This window comes from Lonchura striata, chromosome 3 (genome assembly GCF_046129695.1).
Source record: "Lonchura striata isolate bLonStr1 chromosome 3, bLonStr1.mat, whole genome shotgun sequence".
Taxonomy (NCBI): domain Eukaryota; kingdom Metazoa; phylum Chordata; class Aves; order Passeriformes; family Estrildidae; genus Lonchura; species Lonchura striata.
The window spans coordinates 20432966-20459136 of NC_134605.1; the positions used below are offsets into that span (position 1 = coordinate 20432966).

Consider the following 26171-nt stretch of genomic DNA (forward strand, 5'->3'; position numbering starts at 1 on the left):
TTTTATAATGAAAATAAATGTTTCTTATTAAAATGTAAGATCTAGCCTATGACTTGAACAGTAATCAGTACTTCTGATCTAAATAGTTTATGAATTAATGTTTTTGATTGCTCCTACCTACAGTTTAGCAAACATATTGCTGCAGATGTGACAGGATGAGGTGTGTAATGCCAGTTATGGCCTTCAAAGATACTTCAGTAAATGGCTTTCTAAAACTTTACACCAGAAAGAAGGTAAAGTAAAAATAATGAGATAGTATAACAAGTGTAACTTGTATGAGAAGCTCTGTCATGAATCTAAATCTCTTACTAAAGTTTTACTTACTTGCTTACTTTTGTGCATGGACAAATTTTAAGTATATAAATTACATTTGATGTTTTGTCAGTGGATTTTTTTTTAGAACAGCAATTTTGTAAATGTTGGATTTCACTGCACTTGCAGCAGGTACAAAGAGAAAAATGCCTGCAGAGACTCACTTGCTGCTTGGCTGTTACATCTGCAGCTCTGTAGGGCAGGTGCCATCACTTGTTGTTAATTCTGACTCATCTCCCTTGCCTGTAGTTTCCTGACCATGTTATGTGGTGGGGAAGGTGTGCTGGCAAGCTCTTGTCCTGTTGAAACATAGTGCAAGTAATCAGTTGTGGCTCAGTTAAGATACTGTACTGTCATGTCCTAAATTATGTGCAGGCCTTTTCTGTGGGATGACAGATGAAATGAGTCTCAAAAATCAGTTTTGAGATAAGTGACAGAGAAGTTTTAGGCCCAGTAGCTATTTTTTTACACCAGTAGCTTTAACTGTATTATAGTTAGATATCTTATTACAGTCCTATTTGATTATTAGCTAAGCTCAGGGGCTGGTGTGTGTAAAGAATGCATCAAGTGGAATTTGTATTGATTGCTAAACCACAGAGTTTTAAAGAGTCTTCTCTGTTCTCAATCCTGCTTCCTTGCCCACCTGTGGAACTGCTCGTGAGCACAGCTGTGCTTACATCAAGAGCTTTTGTACGATTGAAATCATGGCATTATGCTGAAGGTAAGAGTGGGTCAGAGATGTTATTTATAATTATCACAATTATGAACTAATGATAGACCAGTCACTAGTATAAAGAATTGCTTTCATTAATGTGAAGCAAATTTAGCTTGTGGTGTCGTGTTTTGGCAACAAGAGGAGTGCTTTGGAACTCAGTTGCTGTCACAGACTTGAAAGCAAAGGACTCAGATGAAAAGGAGAATGTAAAAGGTTTAAAGTGATTGCAATAGTACCATTCTCTTATGTATCAGATGCTGCACTTACTTAAATTAGCAGTGCAGTCACAAATCTGGACCAGGCATTTAGCATGGTCACTTAGCATCAGGCAATGCATAGTGAAAGAAAAGAGACTTTAATGGGAAAACGTTGTCACAAAAAGGTAATTACTCTGCTTCATCACCTGGGAATAGAGGTGGACTGTGTGTGCTGAAGAGGCCCTGGTGCATTCCTGAATGCCACTGGCAATGTCAGAGAGTGGACAGGTGGAAATTGTTCCTGAGACTGTCCCAGGAGGGAAAAGAAGGCAGCGGTTCCTTGCCTGTGCAGGAAACAGCGCTACTGCTGCCGGAGAGAGCCTTTACAGTTTTCCTGATTTGTGTGTATGCACATGTGATACCCTAAATTGTGTCCTGTGTGCAGCAGAGGGGGTTTTGCATCTCTTGTGATTTCCAGATCACATGGCTGTGTTTGGGTTAATAATTTAAGTGAACTATCCACCAGCTCAGACTGAGATCTAATGTAAACTGCAAAATTACCAGTGACAAAGGTTCAATAGATCAACTTCCCTCCTTGGTGACATCTTTACAGTCTATCGCTTCAACACTCTTCTTTAGCTATGTGTAGGTGGCTGTGTAATTGGAAGTTTCTGTTGATGAAATGGAGGCATCTAGTTTAGTGCCTCTTTCTTTAAACCAACAGTGCCAGCACAGCTGATAGGAATGAAAAAAGAAGCCATGAAAGGCAGCAAACAGGCTTTAAATACTCCAGGGAAGCAGATCTGGAGAAAAAGAAGCCAGGCTGCAATCACTGCAGTAGCTATTAGCTTCAAGAGCAACTTAACTACTCCTGGACTCTTCTGGTTCCCCATAGAGAAAAGTTTTGCCTAATAGCCACCTTCCACACCTATAATCACAAAGAAAGAGAAGGGAAAACGCCACTTTGAATGTCAGAACAGTTATGTTGCATAAGAATTACTGACTGGCATTTTTATTTATTATGAAATGTTCAAGATACTGTAAAACAATCCCTAGTCACTAAGATAATCATAACTGGCCTTGCAAAGGGTAACTTGGCACTCTGGATAAATTTTCCTTGTGAGATGTCTTGTCTCGTGGTGCAGGATAGGGCTTCTCTAAGGCTGACAAGAGCAGGAGTGCTTGGGAGGCTTTGGCGGGGGCTGTGGCTGCGCCACCATTCTTGCAGTTGGAGTTATAAGCAGAGAAATAATTCATCCTGTAGAGCTCTGCTCGGCTCTTGCAGCAGCCAAGCTTGCTCATCAGCAGAAAGAAATCCCTCCGAAATGCTTTGGTGAAAATTGCGTAAAGAAAGGGATTTGCGCAGGAGTTGACGGGGTAAAATAAAACCAGCAGGATCTTGGAGTTGGTCACTGTGATGAGAGGAACTTTGAAGGCAGCAGATATGGCAAAAAAGGAGATGGGGGCCATGCAGGTGAAATCCGTGAAGATCAGTATTGCCATTCTCTTGGCGACCTTGGTGTCTTTGTTGGCAGCTACCAGCTCCGGGTTCTGCACAGCGATGTAAATCTTGATGTAGCAAGCACAAATGACAATGAAGGCGACAACATTCAGCACCAAGATCAGCAGGATGTAGGCTTGGGACAGGCCTGTTTCGATATCCATGGGCAAACAGATGCTGACCTTCATGTAGCTGCTGACCCCGAAGAGAGGCAGCACGGCTATCCCGATGGAGAAGAGCCAGCCCCCGAGCATGATGGGCATGGCGTGCCGCAGCCGCATCTTGCGGTCCAGCTGCATGGCGTAGGTGATGGTGTGCCAGCGCTCCACGGTGATCACCGTCAGCGTGTACACCGAGAGCTCGCTGGCGAACACCGTGAAGAAGCCGGCCGTGCTGCAGCCGCTGCCCGTCTGCCAGTCAATGGCGTGGTTGTAGTACTGACCGCTGGTCTGCGCGTCCACGGAGGCGATGAGCAGCAGGTACAGCCCCATGCAGAAGTCGGCGAAGGACAGGTTGCACATGAGGAAGCGAGGGACGGTGAGCTTGTAGTGGCTGGTCAGGAGAACGAGGAGCACGGTGAAATTGCCAGCAATGGCGAGGATGTTTATAAACCAGATCAGCACTCTGAGGAAGCTGTATCCCAGGATGTCTTCACAGGGATTAAAGGCATCTGGTTCCGGAGTGCACGTGAGGACTTTAGGCTGACAAAAGTCATACTCAAAGTCAAAGCCGGCTGTTTCGCTGTCATCAAAAATGGTTGAGTAGCTGTAGGGAGAGCTTCCATAATCTGTTGCAAAGGGGTGCATCTTCCTCTCCGCTGACCACAATGTGTAGTTGGAGTCATCGCTGTAACCATGAAAAAACCAACCCCCAAACAGAAGTGAATTATTTGGTGCATGCCACTCGCATTCTTTTTCAAAAGACAACAGATAACAGTTGTTCTAAAACAGTGTCTTCCTCCATGTGTTTCTACAGAGTGTTTACAAATAACAAAGCCTTGTAAGGATGCTTTGTGTTTGGGAAGCAGCCTTGGAGAGCAGCAGGGGTCATAGTCCCATCCACAGAAATGCTCTCTCATACAATTTGCTTATTTGTAAGTACTTCATTTTTACTGCTTTGTGAAGGAGCCATGGTTCTCATGCTGCTGGTTGGCTGCAGTCCAAGCTACAGTAACACTGGGCTGATGGATTACAGGTTCGATGCACAGAGGTTTTGCAGGCAGTTGGTAGAAGCCACACTAAAATAACCTATGGATTTTAACTGTGCACCTTTGCTCTCCTTAGGAAATGCACTTAGCAAACAAATTCCTGAGACTATGTATGGCTTGGGAGGTGCTGAGGAATTTGCTGTTCGCAGTATTACAGACCAAGGAGTAGAAGTGCACGGTTAACTAAATCACACTGAAGCTGGGAATTTATTAAATTTAGGCTGCACCCAATGCCTAATAAAAAATGTAGTTTTTTAAGACAGATATCTAAAATCTCTAGGTCATCAAGAGTGTGGTGATAAGCCTGCCAAAGAAGAAATGTGTTTAAAGCAAACACTGTCTTTTCTGGCACTTTCCTGCCATAACAGGTGCCCATTTCCCAACTTCCTAATCATCCTGACTGTTTGGTGGGCAAACAGTCTGCAGTATGAGACCTAGAAAATATCTCTATTGAGTACAACTTTTGAGAAAACTGGTAGCTTTAGGGTAATTTAAATACATGCTTAAGCTTCCACATCTACTGAAGCATGTCCGTTAAATGATATTTCTAGAGCAAGGTCTTAACTGGCAAATGAAACTGAGCTGCTTTTCAGCTATTCCTGTGGGGAAAATAATGTCCCAAAGTTGTTATCCTAACTTCTCTCTGTATATTGAAAACTGCCCAATGTCTTGCATTTATTTGCCTGGCTAAAACTGGAAGAGCAGCAATACATTTGACTATTTACATATAAAAATGATTGTGATTTTCTGAGAGGCTGCGTGAATGTGCTGTTATGTGCAAGCTGGATTTTTTTTTGGTTTTTGGTTTTTTTGGTTTGTTTTTTTTTTTTTTACTACTAGTAAGAACTCAGACTTCCAGATGATTTCTGCTGTGGTTCTGCAGCCATTAAGCCCATGAACCATAACCTTATTTTCACTTGCTTATTATAATGCCTGCTCAGAGAATTGCTGGGATTGGGATTTGCCAGAGCAAAAAGCTTCAGGAGCCAACAGGCTGGGCAGACTATTTAATGCATAGCAGGAGTGCAACAGATGCTAATCCAAAAAAGCAGACAAATAAAACCAAATGGCAAGTGTAGGAGGCCTCACCAACCAGCAAACAAGACAATGTCCAAGGAAGTAATTATCCCAATGAATCAATCACATTTCAGCTGTATTTGGTCATTGGAATTTTGTGACCATAACCTTGTTTCTTCTAGACTTTAGAATGCTTTAACGCCACGTCAGGGCTGCTAAGAAGTCCCAAGGTCTCCCATTTAGGTGCAGAGGGATGAAGAATAGCAAATCTTTAAACTTCTCCCTTAAAAGCTGGGTTAGAGCCTGTGTCATCCAGCACAGCCAACACAACAGCTTTGATATTAGCCTTTCTCATTGAACACTGTCAAGTAAAACTGTGATGATATGAAAGGATATGTTTAGACGGAGTAAACCACTGGCACGGGGTCATCACACTTCTAGCTCAGGGACTCCGTTCTACCATGGAAAACTATTGATATGCAGAGTTTGAATTATCCTTTCTATAGGCAAAAAAAAAAAAAGTTAACAATAGCAGCTCTTCTTTGAATCACACCAACAACAGCATTTATTTCAGGGAATGGAAAGTCTCCATATAGGCCACTAACTTCTGTAAATATTTAATCATTATTTTGAATTCCTTTCAGAATTCAGAAGACAAAGTGGAATGAGAAAGCTTGTGAAATCATGAGGGTTTTTTATTCCCCTTTCCTTTTGAAAATCCAAATCTTGGTTTAGTGATAGTAAAATTACCACTGTGTAACGTGTAGGGGTGACTGGATTGGCAGGCAAAGACCTGCTTGGTGAAAATCATTTGAACAGCAGAAAGGGGAGGAGGTCTGTATTTGCTACTTCCATCATCTCTATGCAGAGAGGTACTCACAGCATTTCGTTAGTCGTTTTCCTCATGCTGCTTTCACACTCCTTGGAGAAGTTGTCAAAAATGGAAAACAACAAATTTTGTCTGCAAGAAGGATGAGAAGAAAGTTAAGTTTCAGGCTGGATTTTGGCCAAAGCCTTGTCTTCTCTGCAGATGGTCACAGACATGTAAGGTAAGCCAGTGCTGGCCTCAAAGCAGCACAAATATTCCTGCAGACATCTGGAAATTGGAAGGAGAAGACTTAAAATGTTGTGAAAATAGGTAGTGTCAGGATGTGTAAGGTGTGTAAGCATGGTCTTTCATCTTGGTCTTGGTCTTATAGTAAAATAACTTGAATTAAATGGTGTATTTTGAAATACTGTATTGAAGTGGGCCAGGTTCTCCACCAGGATGAATGGAAGCAGCTAGGCTGGCTTTTGGAGAAGTGCGTGTTAACAGCTGCTGGGAAACTGGCCTGATACAGAACCCCAGAATGGGTCAGGTTGGAAGGGACTATGGTCGGCCATCTGGTCCAGCCTCCCTTTGTCATCCTAGAGCCCATTCCAGACAGTTGTGGAATATTCTCAGTGAGGGAGACTCCATGCCCTCTCCAAGCAACCTGTTCTTGTGTTTGTTTACCTGCACAGAAGGAAGTTCTTCCTCGTATTCAGATGGCACTTCCTGTGCATCAGTTCCTGCCTGTTGCCTCTTCTCCTATTGCCCACCACCACCGACCAGAGCCTGGTCCATCCCCTTGACTTTAGATACTGACAGACACTGATGAGGTTCTCTCTCAGTCCTCTCTCCTCAGGGCTGAACAGCCCCAGCTCCCTCAGACTTTCCTCATAAGAGAGGATCCCCAGAGGATCATCTTTGTAGCCCTCCACTGGACCTGCTCCAGGAGCCCCAGATCTCTCTCATCCTGAGGAGCCCAGAACTGGACACAGCACTCCACATGTGCCTTACCAGGGCTGAGTAGGGGGTCAGGATCACCTCCCTCAACCTGTTGGCAATGCAGTTCCTGATGCACCCCAGGACACCATTGGCCTTCTTGGCCACAAGGACACACTGCTGGCTCATGGACAGGTCTCTGGGTTCTCTGCAGAGCTGTTTCCCAGCAGCTCAGCCCCAAGGCCATGCTGGTGCATGGGGTGAATCTTCCCCAGGTAACCCTATAAAGCTGTCTGGGATCCGGAGGTAGGCTTTGCATGCTTGAGTAAAGCAGTTTGAATAGTACAAGTTGGAGGATTACACACTTGGTAAAATCTCTGTTTTTGAGGTTTTAAAAGTAGCAGCCAGGTACCCTACCAGTATGAATGGAAATGGCTTTGTCTAACCACATTGCTGATGCCCTTGGTAGGGGAGCAGTCATTTCCTTATTGGCATGGGATTTTCTCCCCAGCAATTTACTAAGAAAACAGTCACTTACTATAAGAAAGTGACTTACTAAGGCGTGCTTTTTTTTTATAGACCATGCTCATACTTCAAAGTCAAGCACCCCAAAAATAATAGAGCATCAGAAATGTAGTTATCTTTATTAGAATAAATACCTTTTTTTCTCTGTCAGAGTTGCTCCTGCATTTAATACACTCAGAGATTGTCTGTGACAGAATCAGTTCATTAGCAATGGAAATGCTTAACAGTGGAATCTTTGCTCTGTTCTTGCAGAATCAAGAACTCCTTAGTAAAATGAGGTAGGCAGAGAAAGCATAGATTAACCCCTAATGTTGCCCTAAAGAACTGGAATGGTACTTCTGCCTTTCCAGGACATCCTTGAAGTGAAGGCATGGGAGTGACACCGATCAGGCTGCCCACATCTGCCTGCTCAGTATGTTTTTTCTATGGCCTTCATCTGAGAGGGATGAGAAACGAGGCACCTTCATGGCTCAGACTAAACCCATTTGGAGTTGCTTTGGCTGCTTGAAGCCAGCTGGGGGTTGGTTTCTTTGAAACATAAATGCTGAAAAATGAGTTCCAGTTGTCTTGGGTTAACTGCCCCAAGTTTGTGGATGCAAAGCTCTCCCTATGCCATGGTTTCCAGTTGTGGGGAGAACAATACTGTCTATTACTTGAAATGGTTGGAACTAAACTGTGTAACCTCTCTCTGTAGCCTTGTGGCAGGCTCTAAATTTTGGTCGGTAATTGAAAGCTTGCCTTTTCTACTATGTCATCATATCACCTGTATTAATTAAGCTAAAGGCTACAGGGGTTTAATTTTTTTTTAAATTAGGGCAATGTGCTATTGATAAAGGTTTGTTTTCTGTATGCCAGAAGATACCAAGGAAAATGTAAGCTTTAAACAAACTTAGAATAATGTTTCTGCTGGCAGATCCAGGGCACAGGATGGGATCCATTTCTGCTCTAAAATAAATGGACGTAATTTTCCTGGTCTTAGCAGAGATTTGCTGCTTCCTGCAAGGCCTTGCAATGCACCGCAGCTTCCCTGTAACTGGAATAAAGATAATCAAACCATGTGAGCTGAATAAAGCAGAATTGCCATTTTGGAACTTCTGAAGCACGGCAGCACCATAATGTATTATTAGGACTTACCTTTCGGTCCTTAGATTTCGAAAAGCACAGCAGTGGCTCGGATATGTTAGGACAGCTTCCAAAAGACTGCTGAATTTATCCAGTGGTGGCAGCCTCTTTAATGAGTAAGATGAGGTTGCATTTAAGACCTGAATGGCCTCAAGCCCATAACTAGGCAGGGACTCCAGTGCTGTTGAAGAAATATCCCTGTGAAACAAAGACAGCATTCACTTTTCTTTTCATCCATATAAAAATATCACCAGAGCATGACAGTAGGTAACAGCAACTGGGTTTTTCATAGAAGTTCAGATCTACAAAGCCTTCATGCATGGAGTGAGGGATGCCTCTTTCAGCCAGAGACAGGGAGAGAAGAAGGTGGGAAATAGCTTGACTCTCCAGCCAGCTAACAGGTAGGACACCCTCCTCGCTCCCTGCTTGGCTCTGAAGGGCTGTTGTATATGCTTTAATTAAATGGCTATTAATTAAAACCCCAAAAGATTCTGTCATTATTGCCAACACAAATGTAAGCAGTTTGGCTTACAGTAACTTCAGAGGGGCTGTTTGTATGAAGAAAGTTCATCAGTGACTAAGGATTTTCAGAGTCAGGACATTAAACAAAGGAAAAAAAGGCCCACAATTCTGAAAGTGATATCAGTAATGCCATGTTCCATAAAAGCACCAATAAAAGGCACAAAAAGGCATGTGCAGCACAAAGTGCTATTTACAGAAGCACACTGTGTTTTATTGCATGGAGTTAGAGCCAGGGCAGCCCTCCAGTAAGTCCTTGATTAATAAATCATGAGGATGATAATAACGAGTTTTATTCAGCACGAGTTTACAGTATGCAATCAACTGGTTCACTTTTATAAACAAATTCTAAAGCTATATATATTGCCAAAACATGTCCACCCTACTAAAGGACAAGTTAGTTTACAATGTCAGAATATAAGATACAGGAAGAGGATCAGGAGGATCTGACACGAATAAAGCAAAACCCAAAATGTCTAAGAGGTGGAGATCAATGCCAACACTAGAGCTGGTATGTATTTGCCAGGGTGCAAACTGCTTTCACTCTCTGATTTCATGTCATCTCCTTGACATGTTTCCACTTTGTACACTGAGGGTAAGAGATCAAATCTCCTTCCAGACTCAGAGCGTGTGTTTGCTGTGGTGCCACAGCTCTGGTGGCACAGTGCAGTTCCCACAGGACACTCAGGTCATGGAGCTGTGGATACTTACAGGACATCTGGCCCTGTGGCCCCTCTCAGGGCATCGTTGTGTATCCGCCTGAGGTTCTTGTTGTCCTTCAGGATTCTGTGGAAACAAAAAAATTGAACTGTCTTTATGTCTGTGTTTTAAAAGTCACTTTTTTGGTTTCTTCTTCACATCTGTTTCAATTCTTTCTCCCACCCCAGTAGTGGTTGTTGCACTGCCTGGCTGGGGAGTGCTTGCATTTCCCATGTGACCTTTAATTCCTCTGATGCCATCAGATCATTATCATCTACACTTCAAAGTGATAAATTCAAAATTCTTCTGACTTAAACTGGGAACAACCAGGCTGGTTCTTTCACTACTACAGTAGCAAATATAAATTTTGCCCAAACCAACACACCTGGGGACCATACCAAGTCCCCCAGCATGTGAGAGGGATTAAAAACCTATTTTCAGACATAAACTGTAGATTCCTTAGTCTGGGCTGCTGTTTCAAGGTCTATACTAATTTATTAATGTTTTTTTAAGAATTATGAGCTTTTCTCACAAAAGCTGTATTATTTTAAGGGATGTTGTTCCAGGAAAAGCAGCAAGAGCTTTAGGATTGATGACTGAGTCACAATGACACTGAAAGATGCAGTTTTCCCGTGGGTATTGGGAAACAGAAGACACAGGCAGTTAAACTAAAGGAAGAGCCTATGAGTATTAAAATTCTTATTTACTGTGTAAATTACTGAGGAGGGATAGCATACTCACAATTGATTCAGCTTTGTCCCATTGAAGGCATGGCTGTGGATAGCTTCAAATCCATTTTTATACAACTTGCTGGAGATTAAATAAACAAACATAAGGCAAAAAGATTTGGAAGAGGTGAGGTTATATTTTGTACTACAAGTTTCAAACCTCGGTGCTGCATTCATTTTAATGATTAGGGGCTCTGCTTATAAAGAATGAAGGAAACTATAGCTCTTAAATTAACAAAGGTGCAGTTTCAATTCTCTAAGCTTCTTCTGTTAGCTGCTGAAGAGAACTTCTGCTGAAGTACAGATCCTCTCCCTGCTGAGCGGCTCACCTGTGCCTACTTGGGGCTGAGATCCAGAAACAAGACATTAGTCCAGGTAAGCTCCTGGCACACAGACAACAACCTGGAGGCATGAGACCTGGATTTTGTGGTCCATCTGCAGGTGCAGGTGGAAGACTGCAAGGCCTAGAGGCATGAGAGGTGGAAAGCAACTGTAAAGCCTGGAGGGAACTGCTGGCTTGCAAATCCTCTGTGGATGGACAAATCTTCCAAGAGACAGCTTTGCAGAGAGGCAGGGGTGAGTTGTGCATCATCCAGCAGGCAGTGAGTTACCAGCTTCTCCAAAGTGCTGCTGATTTGTGCTGTGGAAGCCTTGCTGTCCCCTGCACTGCACAGGGACACTGGATGCCACCCTGCTTCCTGATTCCCCACCTGGGGCCAGACACCTAAAGCCTGGGCTCTGCTACACCTCAGGTCCAGCTCTTTTCCTTCAGTAGGAGATGTAGTCTATGGGTCTATTAATATCCATTTGTGATATCAAGTTCATGTATCCAATAGAAATTCAATAATAGTCACTTGTATTTATTAATTTTTCTTTAATAAAAAGAAATTTCCTATTAGAAAACTTGGAACTATTTATGGATTTAACATTTTTGTTGCTTTTTCACTTGCTTTTGGGGTAGCACAAACTGTCCTTATGAAACCTGGTCCCAGGTGCTCAAGTGTGGGGAGCACCTGACTCCACTTGATAGATGGTATCTACCTCAGAACAATGCTGAAATTAGTGATAGTCTTAAAGACCATGACAATATGTGGGATCAATTTCCCACTCTACAAGAAACATTAACTGCTGGAAAGGCTAAATTAGCTATTTGCAGTGTAACGTATGACTGCAGGGTGACTTTACACCTCCATAGATTACTTGTGTTTCACCAGACCATGCTGTAGCAGGAGGAATTACTCCACCTAATTACAGCTAACAACATGGGGTGGAGTTAATACGTAGCTCCGCAATTAGGAAGCTGCTTATAAGATAATTTTCTTCTTGTGGTGAGCTCCCAATCACAAAAGGATGGGAGAAAAATGACTGTTGGCTGTTTCCTGACTTAGACTCCCTCCCATTTAATACACTTTAGGGTTACAGTAAAGACTTTAAGCACCTTTCTCCATCTCTTTTATGTTCATTTTCTTGCACCATTAGCAGAATAATATTTTTTCTAAAGTTATTTTGAGAACTTATTTGGAGGAAAGAGACTCATAAGATGAAATCATGCACTAATGCAAGCAATTGCTCCTCTTTAGCATCATGTAGGAGTAGCATTCAGTCACATTTATGCCCAGTTCCTCTCTCCTTTCCCGAAGGCATTGGTCAATACATAAAATCTGGGTTAAAATTACTGTCATGCTGGCACATCAGCCTGATGAAGAGCCCATCAGCTGCAGTTCTTGCTCATGTGCACAGCTCTTTTGCAGGTGCAGATACCCACGGACTTTTGAGCAGGGCTCCCATTGGATGTGAACTGGGGCCTGGCCCCCAAGGGCAGGGCTTGTGGCTACCACACCAAGCCAGTGCCTGCTGCTGCTCTCTGTGGCTCAGAGGGTCCTTCCTACAGAAACCCAACTTTTGGCCACATCCTGCCAAGAGGCTTATCTTGTGATTTCTCCTCTTCCGGTGCTACTTTGTGGAAGTTTTTCTGAAGCCAAGTGAGATGTAAAATTCATGCAGATTTTTTTGCTGTGCTGGCAGAGGATATTCTACCTTGGCTTTCTGCATTCCTCAGGTGGGGCATCTCATAGCATCAAACCCACCCACCTCACAGGGCAATGAACCCACTGTTGGCTAAAAGGAAAGTCTTGGGTGTGGAGACTTACAGGGATCTTGTAGAGAAAGTAAGCTGAGACAAAAGAAATCAGGGTAAGAAGCAGCATCTGTAGTTTGTACCAATTTATTCTGTATCTCCATCCCTCCTCTTCAGAGGGACTCTGTGCCTCTGAAGCTCAGCTCCCTCAGACTGCTTGATCCCTGAAAGCACTGTTTCAAGAAACCACATCCCTGAGGTAAGAACAGAGACTTTGGCCTCCAGTGCTGTTTTTGTAGTCTATATCCTGCTGATGGTATTTTATAAAACAACATTGCATGGAAGATGAAGATCTAGATCCCTGGTCCTATTTTCCTTTCTAAATGAACTTAACTTTTGGGTAAAACTGTTCTTCATCTTGAAGAACATCTCTATATTTCTTAGGTATCTAAAATTCAACACATGATACATATTTATTTTTCATGGGGCTTAATGTCAAGATTTTCATGAAGTCAACCCACTTTCTTCACACAGAAGTGTTATCCTCACAGAAGGAACTGGAGCTAGGATTATTTTACTCACAGTGTCAGTGATTCATTGTTCATCCCTCGGAAAGCATTTTGTGGTATAATTGTCATACGCAAGTTATCACAGAGCTCCCTTTGGAAGGAAAGAAAAAAGGTGTTTTTGTCAGTGTCTCAGGAACAAGATGGAAAACACAGCTGGGTTAACATGGGTCTCTACTTACAAAATAAAATGAGCTTCCATTGAGAAGATCTGTGTCAGGTCTGGAAATTGTCTTATTCCAGTGTTACAAATACTCCTAGAGAAAAGCATAATTCCTATTTATGGGAGAAAATATTACCAGAGTGGATGCAACAAGAAGCTGACTTGGTAGGTCTAAGTTTAACAGTGCTTTAAAAAAGTGACTGACAAACTTAATTTTTTAAGTAGGCTCCAAAGGTATTTGTAAGCCCTGCAAAAATCAAGTTTTTAGAATTCTCAAGCAGTATCCTAGAGGAGCAGCATATGTTCTCACTACATTAAGCATGAGAAAGACATTTTAGTTACATCTTTTGTTTAGTACTGTGTTAGTCTAAAAGCTTTATTCTAGAAATAAGCATTTATCAGAACTACTTTGCAGACTGTTTTGTCCATCACTGCCCTGCCCTTGTACACTGAAAGACCTCACTATTGGCTAACTCCAGGTTAAAGCTGTTGTAAACAATGTATGTATCTCTAGGATACTGTAATGCATGAAAAACCTTTTTCCTTACACTCCTTAATTTGATTTGTCTACTCCTTTGGAGGAAATAATAAATAGAGCAAACAGAAAAGGAATAGAACTCTTTCTTACAAGTATTTTAGCCTTGGAAGATTTCTGAACGCTCCGTCCTCAATGTGCAACAGATTTTTTGTGTTCAGGATTAATCTGCAGTGAGGGAAAAATATTTCAGTATTATAACAAATATAGATTTGGGAGGGCCCTTAGTTTTGCTTGCAATTTACTTTCTCAGAAAATGTGCTGCTGGGTGCATTTTGAGGCACTGTTGGTAATAAAAACAGCCTGCAGTTTTCAGGCAGCTAACAAAAGATAACACTGCCTGAATTCTCATGGTTCTCTGAGCTGGTCTGGCTTGGATATCCTGGTCACTGGTGGGAGTTAGCATTTTGGGCTTGGACATGGGGACAAGTCTGGATCTGAGGGTGTGTGTGTGTGTGTGCCTGGTCCTTGCTCCACAATTGTATCCCTTCAAATCATCCCTCCTTTCCATTACATTACTGATGCTCTTCCTAGCCAGGAAAGGCAATTCCTCAGGTGGTTTAACCTCTTAGGAGCTCTATGGACTTCCTTGGAGCAGTGGTTGGTAGAAGTGGATCAGCAGAAACTGGGAGAGAAATGTGTGAGAAGTCCTTTTTGCTAGTGGCCACTCAAAAAATGGGCAGCTCTCTTAATCAAGGAGCACTTCATGCAGCTGAACTATCTGGAAAAGCTCTGTTTGCCCTAAAGGCCAATAGCCATAGCCCAGCACCCTCCCAGTGCATGACTTCCAAAATACAAAGGTCTTAGCATGTGATATGGTAAGAAAAGTTGAAATTCAAGGATGCGATTGAACTCGGTACCCTGATCATCCATTGAATGTGGACTTGAGTGCAGCTTGGGACATCAAGCCCTTGCAATGTGGGTCCTGCACAGCTCTCAGGGTTCAAGGAGGTTTTCTTGCCAGCTTCCTATAGCTCTTTAATGGCCTTGCTTAGCTTTTGGGTTTTGGAAGACAGGTATAAGAAAAGCTATCCATAAACTGCAGGTGAATGCATGGGGTCAAATCTTTCATTCCTTCCCTAAACACACCACTGATTCTAGTGGAAGTTGGACTCAGAGGTTGACTAATCTGTATCCCTTGCTTTTGTGAGTAACTGGCTTCAGTGATGTTCACATATAAAAGAAAAAAGAGATGAATTTGTCCTCAGTTGCACAATTTTCAGCCACTCACTGGTCATGCTGTGCGAAAAAGGCAGTAATGAGATATTGAATCAGATTTAGAGTTTCCAATTTCACTAAATATTTCAGAGCATTCTCCTAGTTGTTGCATTTAACTCTCTCTGTCAGATGCCTGTGCTATGGAGGTCAAGTTTAAAATCGGTGCATGTTCTGTTTGAGTAATATTTTAGTGCTCCACAGAAGAGCTATGCATACTAAGCAGCTGTATTTAAATAATGCAGGGCTTTGAAAACGGCATCTTCAAAAAGAAAGATTTTTCTCATCTGTTGTTATTTTGAATTATTTCCCCACTTAGAAAACCTGTCAGTGCCAGAGCTCCACTTCTGCCCTGAGCTTACTGGAAGCAGGGGGACTCTGTGCAGGGATGTCTCTGCCTGAGCTAGATCGCCAAGGCCAGGCCTTACAGAGTGCTCACAGTTTTATACAGTACTTTGGAGAGAAATGTTTCTCATCACAGAGCTCAATCAAAGCCAAACAAAGTAACAGACACAGATTTGGTCCAGGTATGCTTCTCTGCAGCCTGCTTACTCCTTGATGATCCAAAACCACAACATGGATGCCGTTTTTAAACTGGTGCTCACATTTCAGACAAGGAGGGAAGGCTGTCAAAGGCACTCGCTTCTATTCTCTCCAGGGAGTCGCTCTGAGAGATTTCACTGCAATGAAAACAGCAGACACAAAGCAACACATTACCAGAAAAGACACCAGAAATTGGCTTTCCATTTTGTATTTCCTTCTTCTATGCACACTTGTTCAGCTCCTCCTATCAGTCTTGTCTGTGCCTCACCTCAGACATCCTGCCAGGCTGTGCCAGTGGGGTTTGAGAGAGGACCAGCATTTTTCTGTCTTGGCAAAAGGGAAAGCCAGCCCTTAGGAATAAGTGCCACTGTAGCAGCCAATCTCCATTTCCTCAGCAAATTGCAGGTAAGCTAGAGACTGAGGGCCAGAATTAATGTAGGCAGGGTAAGATCAAGCCTCATGAGTCTTTTCCTCCCTCCCATCGTTGGTTCTGCTTGCTGAATTTATTTGCAGGGTGTGGGCGTGGACAACATTCATGGTGCTTCATATGTTATTATCACGTCAGAACTATGGTCATCTCACCCACAGATGTAGAAAGGCACAGATATGGATTCAGAACACTTCATGAACAATGTTTGGATTTAAATGCCATTTTCATTACATTTATGCAAGTTGAAAGGAAGTGTCTCTTTTCATCCTGACACAGACAAACATGATTATGTTTGGTGGCACTCTCGGATTGGGATGTGCAGATGCTCCTGTTCCACGTGTGTACTCAAGATTAGTCAATACTGACATAGAAAAACAAAACCAACTTATTAGATGCTTGTTAGGTTAAGATATAAGAGGCTATGCAAAACTGAGTCCTGAAAGTAAATAGTATACATTGAGGTTATATAAGGGGAAGATCTTCCAAATTTCTCAACAGAATTGACTAGAAGGGCACACAAAGCAAACGTAAGATTGTACACTCCCAAGAAAAAATATTTTCCAAACAACTGGAATGTGTTTACACCATCAGAGTCAGTATTGTCACAGTCCTGAGTGTTAGCTTAATTCAATTGCAATTATGAGAAACAACCCTATTGGTGATACAAAATCCCTTAGACCAGAATAAATTCTGTATTTCATTTGTAGTGGTAAAGGGGGATGCACACTAGAAACCACACAGTTATTGTGTATGTGTATCTGAAAGAATGATCAAAGATTTTTTTCATCATCACAATTCAATGAGAATGTTATTTTTGGTATTGCTTTGGTTACTTATAAATGAAAGATAGATGTAGAATAAGTGGCCTTCTGGGCACCTAATCCTCAGAGACTCACAGGCTGGGAGGGATCAGTGCCTGTTCACAGAACTGTTTTGGGGTCTGAAACATGGTTCTTCTATGGGATCCTCCCTGTGAGCCACAGTTTTTCCATTTACATATGTTGCAATGACTTATGGCATGAGAATAATTTGTCATCTTTCAGAGAGTGATGTGTTACCAAATAGGTTATTCAGAGATTTATAATTATAAAATATGCATTTTTCAAAGCAACACTAAATCTCAATAAAATGATGACGTGTTCTACAAATTAATTTCAAAAAAATACATTGATTCCCATACAGTAAATTTGGAGAGATTCATTAAAAGCACACAAAAAGATCAATTAAATTCCTGTTATGGAAGTGATTGATGTCCAAGAACAAAGCATTCTTTATGGAGAATATGACATATGTACAGTTTGAGAAAGTGTAGCCTCAAGTAATACAGGTAGGAGAAATTCTATAGGTTTAAGTTGGTGTCCAGTGAGAAAATGATAAAGTTCTCATTAAACATTTAGATGCAAATGGATGCAAGAATACAGCACCACTGGATTGTGTTTTAATACTGTATTGCCGTTGGATATGTGCTGCATAGAAGCATAAAAGGTGCACCTTGAAAAAGCAGCATCTTCTGTGCTGCTGCTTAAGTTCTGGGGGAGGTCATCCCCCTGCTCTTCACTGCACTGCTGTGTCATCAACTTTGTCCTTTAGAGGCCACTCAATGCAGACAAAATAAGAAAAATAATGGAGACTCAAGCATGCCATTTCAGCTGGAATAACAGCAGATATGAGGGCAAGAGGGGTGAGTAGAGCCTTATGGTCTGAATCCTTGATGGAAAATAGGGACAATGCTGAGGGTCAAGAAGCAGCACAGACCCTGTGTGCAAAATTACGGCACTTGCAAACAGAAAGATCTAAGAAAGGGCTCAATCCTACTGATCACCTGCCAAGCTTATCTCTCACTGCAAAATGTGAAGAAATGTCATATTTGGGTCTTCTATAAATGCATAATGTGCCATGGCTGTCATTGCAGAGGTAATGATAGAAATATATCTCCTCAGCTAATCAAATTCTCCTCTCATAAGTTACTGAGCTGTATCCAGTTCTCTCTGACATGATTAATATTTCATTGTTTGATCTCTAAACAGCTGTTAAAAATCACACATTTTCAAGGGATCTTTTGTATACTGTTTACATGAAATGGAATACTATGTTTATACTTCCCCTGTGGTTTTATTTCATCAATAGAGTGTATTAGCATTTTTACATTATTATAAAAGGATGACTTTTGTAAGAAATTAAGGAAAAGCCTATGGAAAATATTGACAACTTACATGATGGAGGCATCTTGAAGTCCTTCAAATGCATGTGATGGGATTACTTTTACAGGGAGATGAGTAAATGATCTGAAAAAAAAACAGAAGAGAGGGAGGAAAGGGTTGTAAGGCATGGGGTTTCCTTGTTTATAATTGTACCATTATGGTAGGGAGAAAACCAATAAAACATAACACCATCTTATTTTTCCCACAGTTCTCTGTGCCTCTGAGGCCTGATCCATTTGGCATTGATCTCAGTTAAATGGAATTCAAAAGATACTGGGTCAGTTCCTCAACAGCATAAATTTGAGAGTTATCACCATCCAATCAATAATAATCATAACCTATTAAGCAAATTTATAGCCTGATGAAAGTAGGCTGCTAGATTCACAGTTAAAGGAAACTACAGGCTATTTAAAGTTAGATCCTCAGAAGAAGTGGATTTCATATAAATCTTTCTCTATTAAAACAGTATCTTTGTGTTTGCTGCACCATATTCTCCTCCCAGCAATATCCCTGTAATGTTGCAGTGTGGCATCATGAATGTGGCTGTGCACAAAGTGTAGAAAAACTTCAAATCAGGCTGGTATATTGGATTTTTTAAAATAAATTTTTAAATTTTTTAAAATAAATTTTTAATTTGCATCAGTGTAGTTAGTTGATTCAAAGCAAGTGTGAATTTTACTTTTTAATTTTTTAGTTTCTCTGATTGAGAAATTAACAATGATGTGGGAGACAGAGCCACATTTTACCATTCTCCACATCTGAACAACAGTACTTTTAGCAGCCAATTTATCTCTCCATGACCACACTCTCCCTGATAACGGCCATAGGAAAATATTTAACATATTTCAAAATGTTATCTCTGTGAAAACAGATAATTGCTCCATTTTGCTTTAGGACGACAAATATCTAGTTACAGACATTTGTTTCCCATCCTTAAACTCAACCCCTCAAGGCTTTTTCACTGAAATGTTTTCATGCTATTCACATAATCTGCTTTTTTTTTTATTGTTATCATAATCCTTTATATGAAGAAATATGTTTATTATTGTAAATATTTATGTTAAATGTTCATCAAGTTTTTAATATATATATATATGTATATATTTTTATATATTTAAAAATATGTCATATCTGCACATTAGAAAGGCAGGCTGCCTTATGTACTGTGTCTAGGGGTTAAAAGTTTGGATGTACCAAGGAGCCTGGAAGTCACTTCCTAGCTATGTTCCAAAAAGTCTGTATGATTTGGGGCAACTAATTTAGTTCCCTTGGACCTTGTCTTCCTGTCAGTAAACTGGGAATAGCAATGCTTCCCCTACCTAAGAAGGATATATATGTTTGTCATTCCATTGTGATTGGGTCATACCTGTCTCCAGATTGATGCTGGCATGTTTGCTGTGTGTGAGGTTTGGTTAAATCAGGAATGAAACTAAGTCATGAAGCTTAAAGAATGTATTTTTTTTTTTTTCCTTGAGGGTTAGAGCCAGGTAGAAGTAATTTGCCGTGGGTTTGAACAGCCTGAGCCAAAAGGAAAAGAACTTCAGGAAAAAGTAGAAGCAGGGAAATTCCTGCTCTATAACACTATAATTGCACCATCAGCTCAGGAACAAAGGAAATGGAAATGTGACTGATGGTGCCAAAAATAAAACCAAATCTTGGCTTTCAATTACATCAGGCCATGAGCCTACTACCTCCCTGTGATATGCTGATGGGTAAGCAGCGTGCTGGTTGTAATGCTGATGGCTTGGAGTGAGAGGTGATGATCTTCAAGGTCCTTTCCAACCCAAACCATTCTATGATTCTCTGAATATTTAATGAACAACCCCAGCTCTCTTAGCCTGTCTCTTTAGGAGAGGTGCTCCAGCCCACTGAGCATTTTTGTGGTCTCCTCTGGACTTGCTCCAGCTGGTCCACATCCTTCCTGTGCTGGAAGCCCTCGAGCTGGGTGCATCTCTCCAGGTGGGCTCTCACAAGAGTGGAGTAAAGGGGAGAATCCCCTCCCTCGCCCTGCTGCCCTTGCCAGAACGCCACTGGCTTTCTGGGCTGCCAGCACACATTGGTGGCTCATGTCCAACCTCTCCTCCACAGCACCCCCAAGTCCCTCCCAGGGCTGCTCTCAATCCATTCTCTGCTCAGCCCATGTGTGTGCTTGGGATTGCCCTGGCCCACATGCAGGACCTTGCATTTGGCCTTGCTGAACTCCATGAGGTTTGCACAGTCTCAAGGCCTCCAGCCTCTCCCACCTCTCAAGGTTCCTCCCCTCCAGCGTGCCGACCCCACCACACAGCTCGGAGCCATCCCCAAACCTGCTGAGAATGGGCTCCATCCCAACTCCTCATCCACCAAGTGGCCCACCCATCAAACCAATCTCTCTCCAATCTGAACACAAGGATGTCATGCAGGCCAGCATCAAATGCTTTGCACAAGTCCAGGTAGATGATGTCAATGGCTTTTTAGCATCCACCACTGCTGTAACCCCATCCTAGAAGGCCACCCAGTTTGTCAGGCCCCTAATGAAGCCACATCAGCTGTCACCAATCACCTCCTTAGCTTCCATGTGCCTTTGCATGGCTTCTAGGAGGATATGCTCCAGGATCTTGCCAGGCATGAAGGTGAGACTGAGTGGCATGTATTTCTTTGGGTATTCCTTATTTACCTCTGTAAAAATGGGGGTTTCCCCTTTTCTTAATTCCATCAGGGTGTCAGCTTTTCTAACCTGATCCCATCTGCTTAATTTTTCTGTGTTCCTCCCAGGCTACCTGTACCTGCTTCCACCTTCTTCCCTTCTTTTTGTGTTTGAGCTTGTCCAGGATTTCCTTGTTCATCCATGCAGGCCTCCTGGTGATTTGCCTGACTTCCTTTTTCTTGGGATGTATCCCTCCTGAGCTTGGAGCTGATCTGGAGCTTTCTTGGGCCCCTTTTCCCTCCAGGGCTTTATCCCCTGGGACTCTGCCAAGCAGGTGCCTGAAAAGACCAAAGGCTGCTGAAGTCAGGGGTAATGAGCTTGCTGTGCACCCTCCTCGCTGTCCGAAGCTCCTTAAACTCATTTATAGTCCTGGCAGCCAAGGCTGCCCTTGGCCTTCACGTTCCCTACCAGCCCCTCCTTGTTGGTGAGAACAAGGCCCACACTGCACCTCTCCTCCTGGGCTTCTCTGTCACTTGGAGGCAGAAGTTATCATCGAAGGATTCCGGGAACCTCCTGGATTGCTTATGACCTGCTGTGGTTGAAGTGCCCCCTGAGGACCAGGAGTTGTGAATGTGAGGCTGTTGCTCTCTGTCTGCAGATGTCTCATCTGCTCAGTCTTTCTGGTGGGTGGCCTGTTCAGATTTCTTTCTGACAGCACTCAGATAGTGAAACTCAGATATGGCCATTCAGCTGAGGAAGCTTTTGACAACAAATGGTTTTACAAAGCTACAGAGCTTCTGTAAATCTAACTTGTCCACACTGCTGGCCTGATTGCTGTAGGTCATGAAAGGAGAAATGCACCCATCTTTCATACAAGAAGCCTGCACTGTTTTGAAGACTTTTATTAAAGGATAAATATTTGCACTTTTAAGAAAACCTGTAAAGTTTCTTTCCTATCTAATGCATCAAAACCTGTATGCTTGTACTCATTGCTGTCATTCAGCACTGACAATGCTGCGGCTCCACAGAATTGCAGGACTTCTCATCCTTGGAAAAAGACAGAAAGAATGGGAGAGCCAGCCAGACTTCCTGGCATTCAGCAGCCCTTGGCATTTCTATGTTACCAAGATTGGTTTTCAAAGTACGTACTTCTAGGCAGTAAGGTTTGAAATGGCCAAGCCAAATGTATGTAAGGCTATCCAGGAGCATTGGGAAAGACAGGAACTGCCACCACATAGACTGAAGCTCCAAGCAAAGCTTTTGAGAGCTCTGGATGCCCCAAGAGCTCAGTACCACTTGCAGTCCTGCTGAGGAGGCGTCAAAGCCCAAGCCCACTAACACCACTGGAGGAAATCAGTTTATTACAGAAGTGACCTTTTGCAAAAACTGTTTAGTTGAACTGATTAATAATAATAATATAAAAAGCACAGGCCCAATAGTAATAGGTGTGAATGAGTTATTGTAGCTAGATTGGTTGTTATATTTTAATATGTCTATTTTATAGGATTACTTATATTTTTAATGCCCAAAAGGTGAACACATAAGGTAGACTCCTGTTGGCAAGCATTTTAATCTGTAGCATCCTTAAACTTGGGAGAATTGGGAATATTGATTGAAACTATGGCTGAAAACCCACTATTTTCCTAGGATTTTTATCAGCTTCTGGGGGGCATTGATTTTTAAAGCCCTGCATATTGGGCATTACCTACCTGAAATGTGAACTGTGATATCACACAAGCAACCACACAGCATTTTTCACTAGGTGATGATGGGCCATATAATCTCCTATATGGCAGATACTTTGTCTCTGAAACTGAATTCTTTTGACAATCCCAAAGAGCCAAATATGCCTCCAATGAAGACATGATAGGACTGTCTACTTCTTCAGTCTTTTGCCACAAATTTTGTATTTGATATTTTGGAATTTGGTGCCTAGTCACATGTCACTCACCCAACTGCAGAAGCTCTGCATGCGGGGGCACACATTCAGATACAGCTAAGTGAAATTTCATTTCACTTCACCATGAAATTAAGTTTTTGAATGCGTTAAAAAGACTTAAGTTATCCAGTGTTCATTGCTGCACAGTTGAGTTGGTGCCTTTGCAACTAGACTTTGCTTAAAACCCCAAAAGTACACATGAGATTTCAAAAGAAGAAAAAGAATGTTTTGTTTCAAAATGTAATAGCGTATTAAAGATTATTTTCCTTCTGAGACTAAGAGCACATGTAGCTGCTGTAGCCAAAGGGCATTCAAAGGTGTCTGAATAATGGAGGTTCTATAGTGTTTGTGTAATATCCAAACTAAAACCAGGGATTTGAGAAAAAATATGGTCAATTCAGGACTGTATAAACCCCATAATTCTGCAACTTGTCAGAAGCCTAATAATGTTGAAAAAGATTTTTAGCAATAATGTCACATGGCAAGGATAACTTGGGTAAGGAAAAATGGCTGAAATTTCCTTGTGGGATATATACTACGGATATTGCAAAGTATCAAAAATACATTTGGAAGCACAGATCATTACAGCATCAGCTTTTCCTCAGATCTAGCTGGAGTTACATATTGGAGCTTATTTTCTTCAGTGACCATACAATTAAGAAGGACTTCTCTGAGGTCTGGTTTCTGTGTTACAGTGGCACTGATGGAAGGACATGGGCACCCCAGGAACTGTGCTGGAACAACCTAAAGCAGCATTTTCCCCCCAAATTACTCATGCACTTGCAAGCACCATGCTGCAATTCCCCTGGTGCATGTGGGTACAGATGTGGCTATGAGAGGACAAAATTAACATTCTCTTGCTTTCTCTCTAATGCACAGAGCTGTGTAAGGGAAGAAGAGAGCTAGGACAGGGAGAGTATGGAAAGAAAGGCAGTCGGCACTAACAAAGGTTCAAAAACTGTATGAGTAACAGAGAGTGGAAAGAGTAAGAGAGAGAGGGGGGGAGACCACAGCTAAATGGATAAGAAGAAACTGGTACGAAAACCAAAGGAAGAGGTGAAAGAAAAGTAAAAGAGGTTGAATAACAACTAAACAAGAGTGAGAATACATGGACACCTGTGGGGTTAGTGACTACATTCATATGTACAGTTTTGTAATTGTATGATGAATGCAAGCTTTCTAGTAAAAAATACAAATAAGTGGAAATTTTAATCGTATAGGTTGAGGTTCAAAATAAATAAGATTAGAAGCAGAAGGAGCTGGATATGTCTGTGAAAGACAGGGTTTTTTTTTAGTTCTAAGTGTAAATATTTTCTCTGTAGGAGTATTGAGCTAAATCTTGGTGGGACTCTTTTTCTGACTGTAAAGTTGGTTTCTACAGCCAACCTAATAGCAGGACTTTGTGTACAATCATCAGGGTTAAATGTTATATGGAAGGTAGAAAGGAAATTTTTTTTTCTTTTTTTTTTTTGTCAATTACCTAGCCCTATTGCTCTCAGTGCCTTAGCAGACATAAGCCCATTATCTGTCCTAACGGGATCACTGAGGTTGAGATGTGGATTCTTCTTGGGGTGACAGATGGAAAAAGGAGAAATAAAAATGAAACCAAAATAGAGAAATAATAAAATCACGTATATTTAGGGCTCTTGATAATCTCTCTGGGCTGTGATGTGTGTCATCCTAATAGACATGCTTAACCCACTGCCTGCTCTGCATGTGCTGTAAATACTGGGGAAGAAATACAATGGGAGAGTCTCCTGCTCCCATGGGCTCTGCTTTCTCTGAGCAGGGAACAAATCCAGGGCACAGATTTTTCTAGAATCTTTGACTTTGGAGCAATGATTCACATGGCTCTAGATTAATACAAATTGGGTTTTCTTGCTCTTATCCATTCTTGAGCTAGGGAGAAAGGGAAGAGGAGATCAGGGTTAGCATCATCCCTAGGGAATTTCAAGAGCAAGTTAAATTTACAAACAACTCAGATGAAAATGGAAAACACAGGCTTTGTTACCAAAAGGGTCATAATATGAAAACCCCAGCTCAATTCATGCAGAGATAACCAAGGGATCCTGGAAATGGCAACCATCATATCGGCTGCTCCTCTAATCCTGTATTTTGACGCCATGGCTGTTTAGATCAGGGCTGTAACTGAGCCCATAAACAACACAACACTTGAATAACTACATATATCAATTATTTCATCTGGTCTCCTAGACCATGAGCTTGGACTATGGTGTGTGAGTAGGGAAAGAGAATGCCCATGTTATTTTATTTTAATCCTAATTTCCAGCAAATCATTAAGCAGAAAGTTATGATGGACCACCCTGCAGAGATCTAAACAGCTGTCAAAACTTTTTTACTAAGAGAGGAGGAAAAGAAAATAGTCAATAACTTGTCAATGAATTGAACCTCAAGAAAACGCAATGAGCACAGTGAAGAGGATTTTGATGCTTCAGGATAGAGGGAAAATTAATCTCACAAACTTTGGGAGTATAGGTCAAGAAGTCCAACAGAGTTGTGAAAGAAACGAACAAACCCTAGAACTGACAGAACGCTTAAGGTGACTTTTCAAGACTTTAGTCAGGTTTCTTTAAATCTACCCATGCCACTACAAGGCGTTGGTTCTGTAACAGGAAAGGCATTTTATGCCTCCTGCCGCAGCGAGAGAGCCCAGAAGGCCCTGACACTGCACCCGTTCCTCTGTCGCTGAGGCTACTGCAGAGTGAGACACTTTGCCCCTTGAGAAAAAGTCCCGAAAGATGCGCGTCTCCTTCCCAAGGAGAAGCCTCTGCCTCCGGGTTTGTCTGAACTTTAGAAGTTTGAAAACTTCATCCTCACGTCCCGCACCTCCGCGCGGCCAGGGATGCTCCAAGCCCGCACGGCAGGTGTATAGGCACGGCAGTCCGCCCGTCCTGGCCTCCCCAAGCCCTGCCGCTCCCGGTCCGACAGCCGCGGTACTTACGCGCGGGCGGGCGCGGGCAGCGCGCCGTGCGCTGGCGGCGGGCAGCGCAGCGCTCCGTGCGTGCAGGCGCAGCGCAGCGGGCAGCGCCCGCCCGCCGAGCCCGGCGGCAGCGGCAGCAGCGGCAGCAGCAGCAGCAGCGCGGGCACCATGGCCGGCCCCGCTCGCTGCCCGCCGCCTCTCGCTCGCCTCTGCTCGCCCGCAGCCCGCGGGACGCGGCCCCGCGCCCCCGCCTCCCCCCGCCCCGGGGCGGGATCGCCGCCCGCCGCCGCGGGGATGCCGCGCTCCGGGGCTTGCCGGGGAGCATCCCTCCTGGGCTGCTCTAACCGGGAAAGTTGGCTGCAAAGCCTGCAGGTGGCTGGCGGAAGGTTTGCATGGATTTTCAGAAGTTCTGGTCCCCACTGCTCTACCTAGGAGGGACCACCAGGGATGCTGCCGGTTCCTAGGGGAAAGCTCCCCAGTGCCCCCTCTTCCTAGTGGGAAAACTGAGGAGGTGTGGGCCCTGCAAGCACTCATTTATCCGGCTGTGAACGTCTTTGAGAGTTCGTGCCCGGGGCAAAATACGCCGCATTTCCCTTATAAAGGGGTAAATTCTTTTAGTGTAGATACAGCAGCCTCGTTGGAGGAT

General features: G+C 42.7%; 1 protein-coding gene across 1 annotated transcript; it reads right to left on the bottom strand.

Annotated features, from left to right (window-relative positions):
* Window positions 1-2292: 2292 nt before the first annotated feature.
* On the bottom strand, window positions 2293-25695 carry LHCGR (luteinizing hormone/choriogonadotropin receptor). Its single transcript, XM_021540170.3, has 11 exons — window positions 25547-25695; window positions 18032-18103; window positions 15451-15525; window positions 13724-13798; window positions 13115-13189; window positions 12949-13026; window positions 10303-10371; window positions 9574-9648; window positions 8356-8541; window positions 5830-5910; window positions 2293-3490 (listed from the first exon to the last, which is right to left on the bottom strand). Exons 1-11 carry the CDS (start codon window positions 25693-25695, stop codon window positions 2293-2295), a joined length of 2133 nt encoding a protein of 710 aa, XP_021395845.2.
* Window positions 25696-26171: the final 476 nt, after the last annotated feature.

What these genes read in the sequence shown, in the direction of transcription:
- LHCGR (XM_021540170.3), bottom strand. Translation starts at nt 25,695, where the DNA reads ATGGTGCCCGCGCTGCTGCTGCTGCTGCCGCTGCTGCCGCTGCCGCCG. An exon ending in CTTCCCTCCTTGTCTGAAAT is followed by an intron (nt 13,799 to 15,450) that starts GTGAGCACCAGT and finishes CCCTCACTGCAG; the next exon opens with ATTAATCCTGAACACAAAAA. An exon ending in ATGGAAGCTCATTTTATTTT is followed by an intron (nt 13,027 to 13,114) that starts GTAAGTAGAGAC and finishes TTCCTTCCAAAG; the next exon opens with GGAGCTCTGTGATAACTTGC.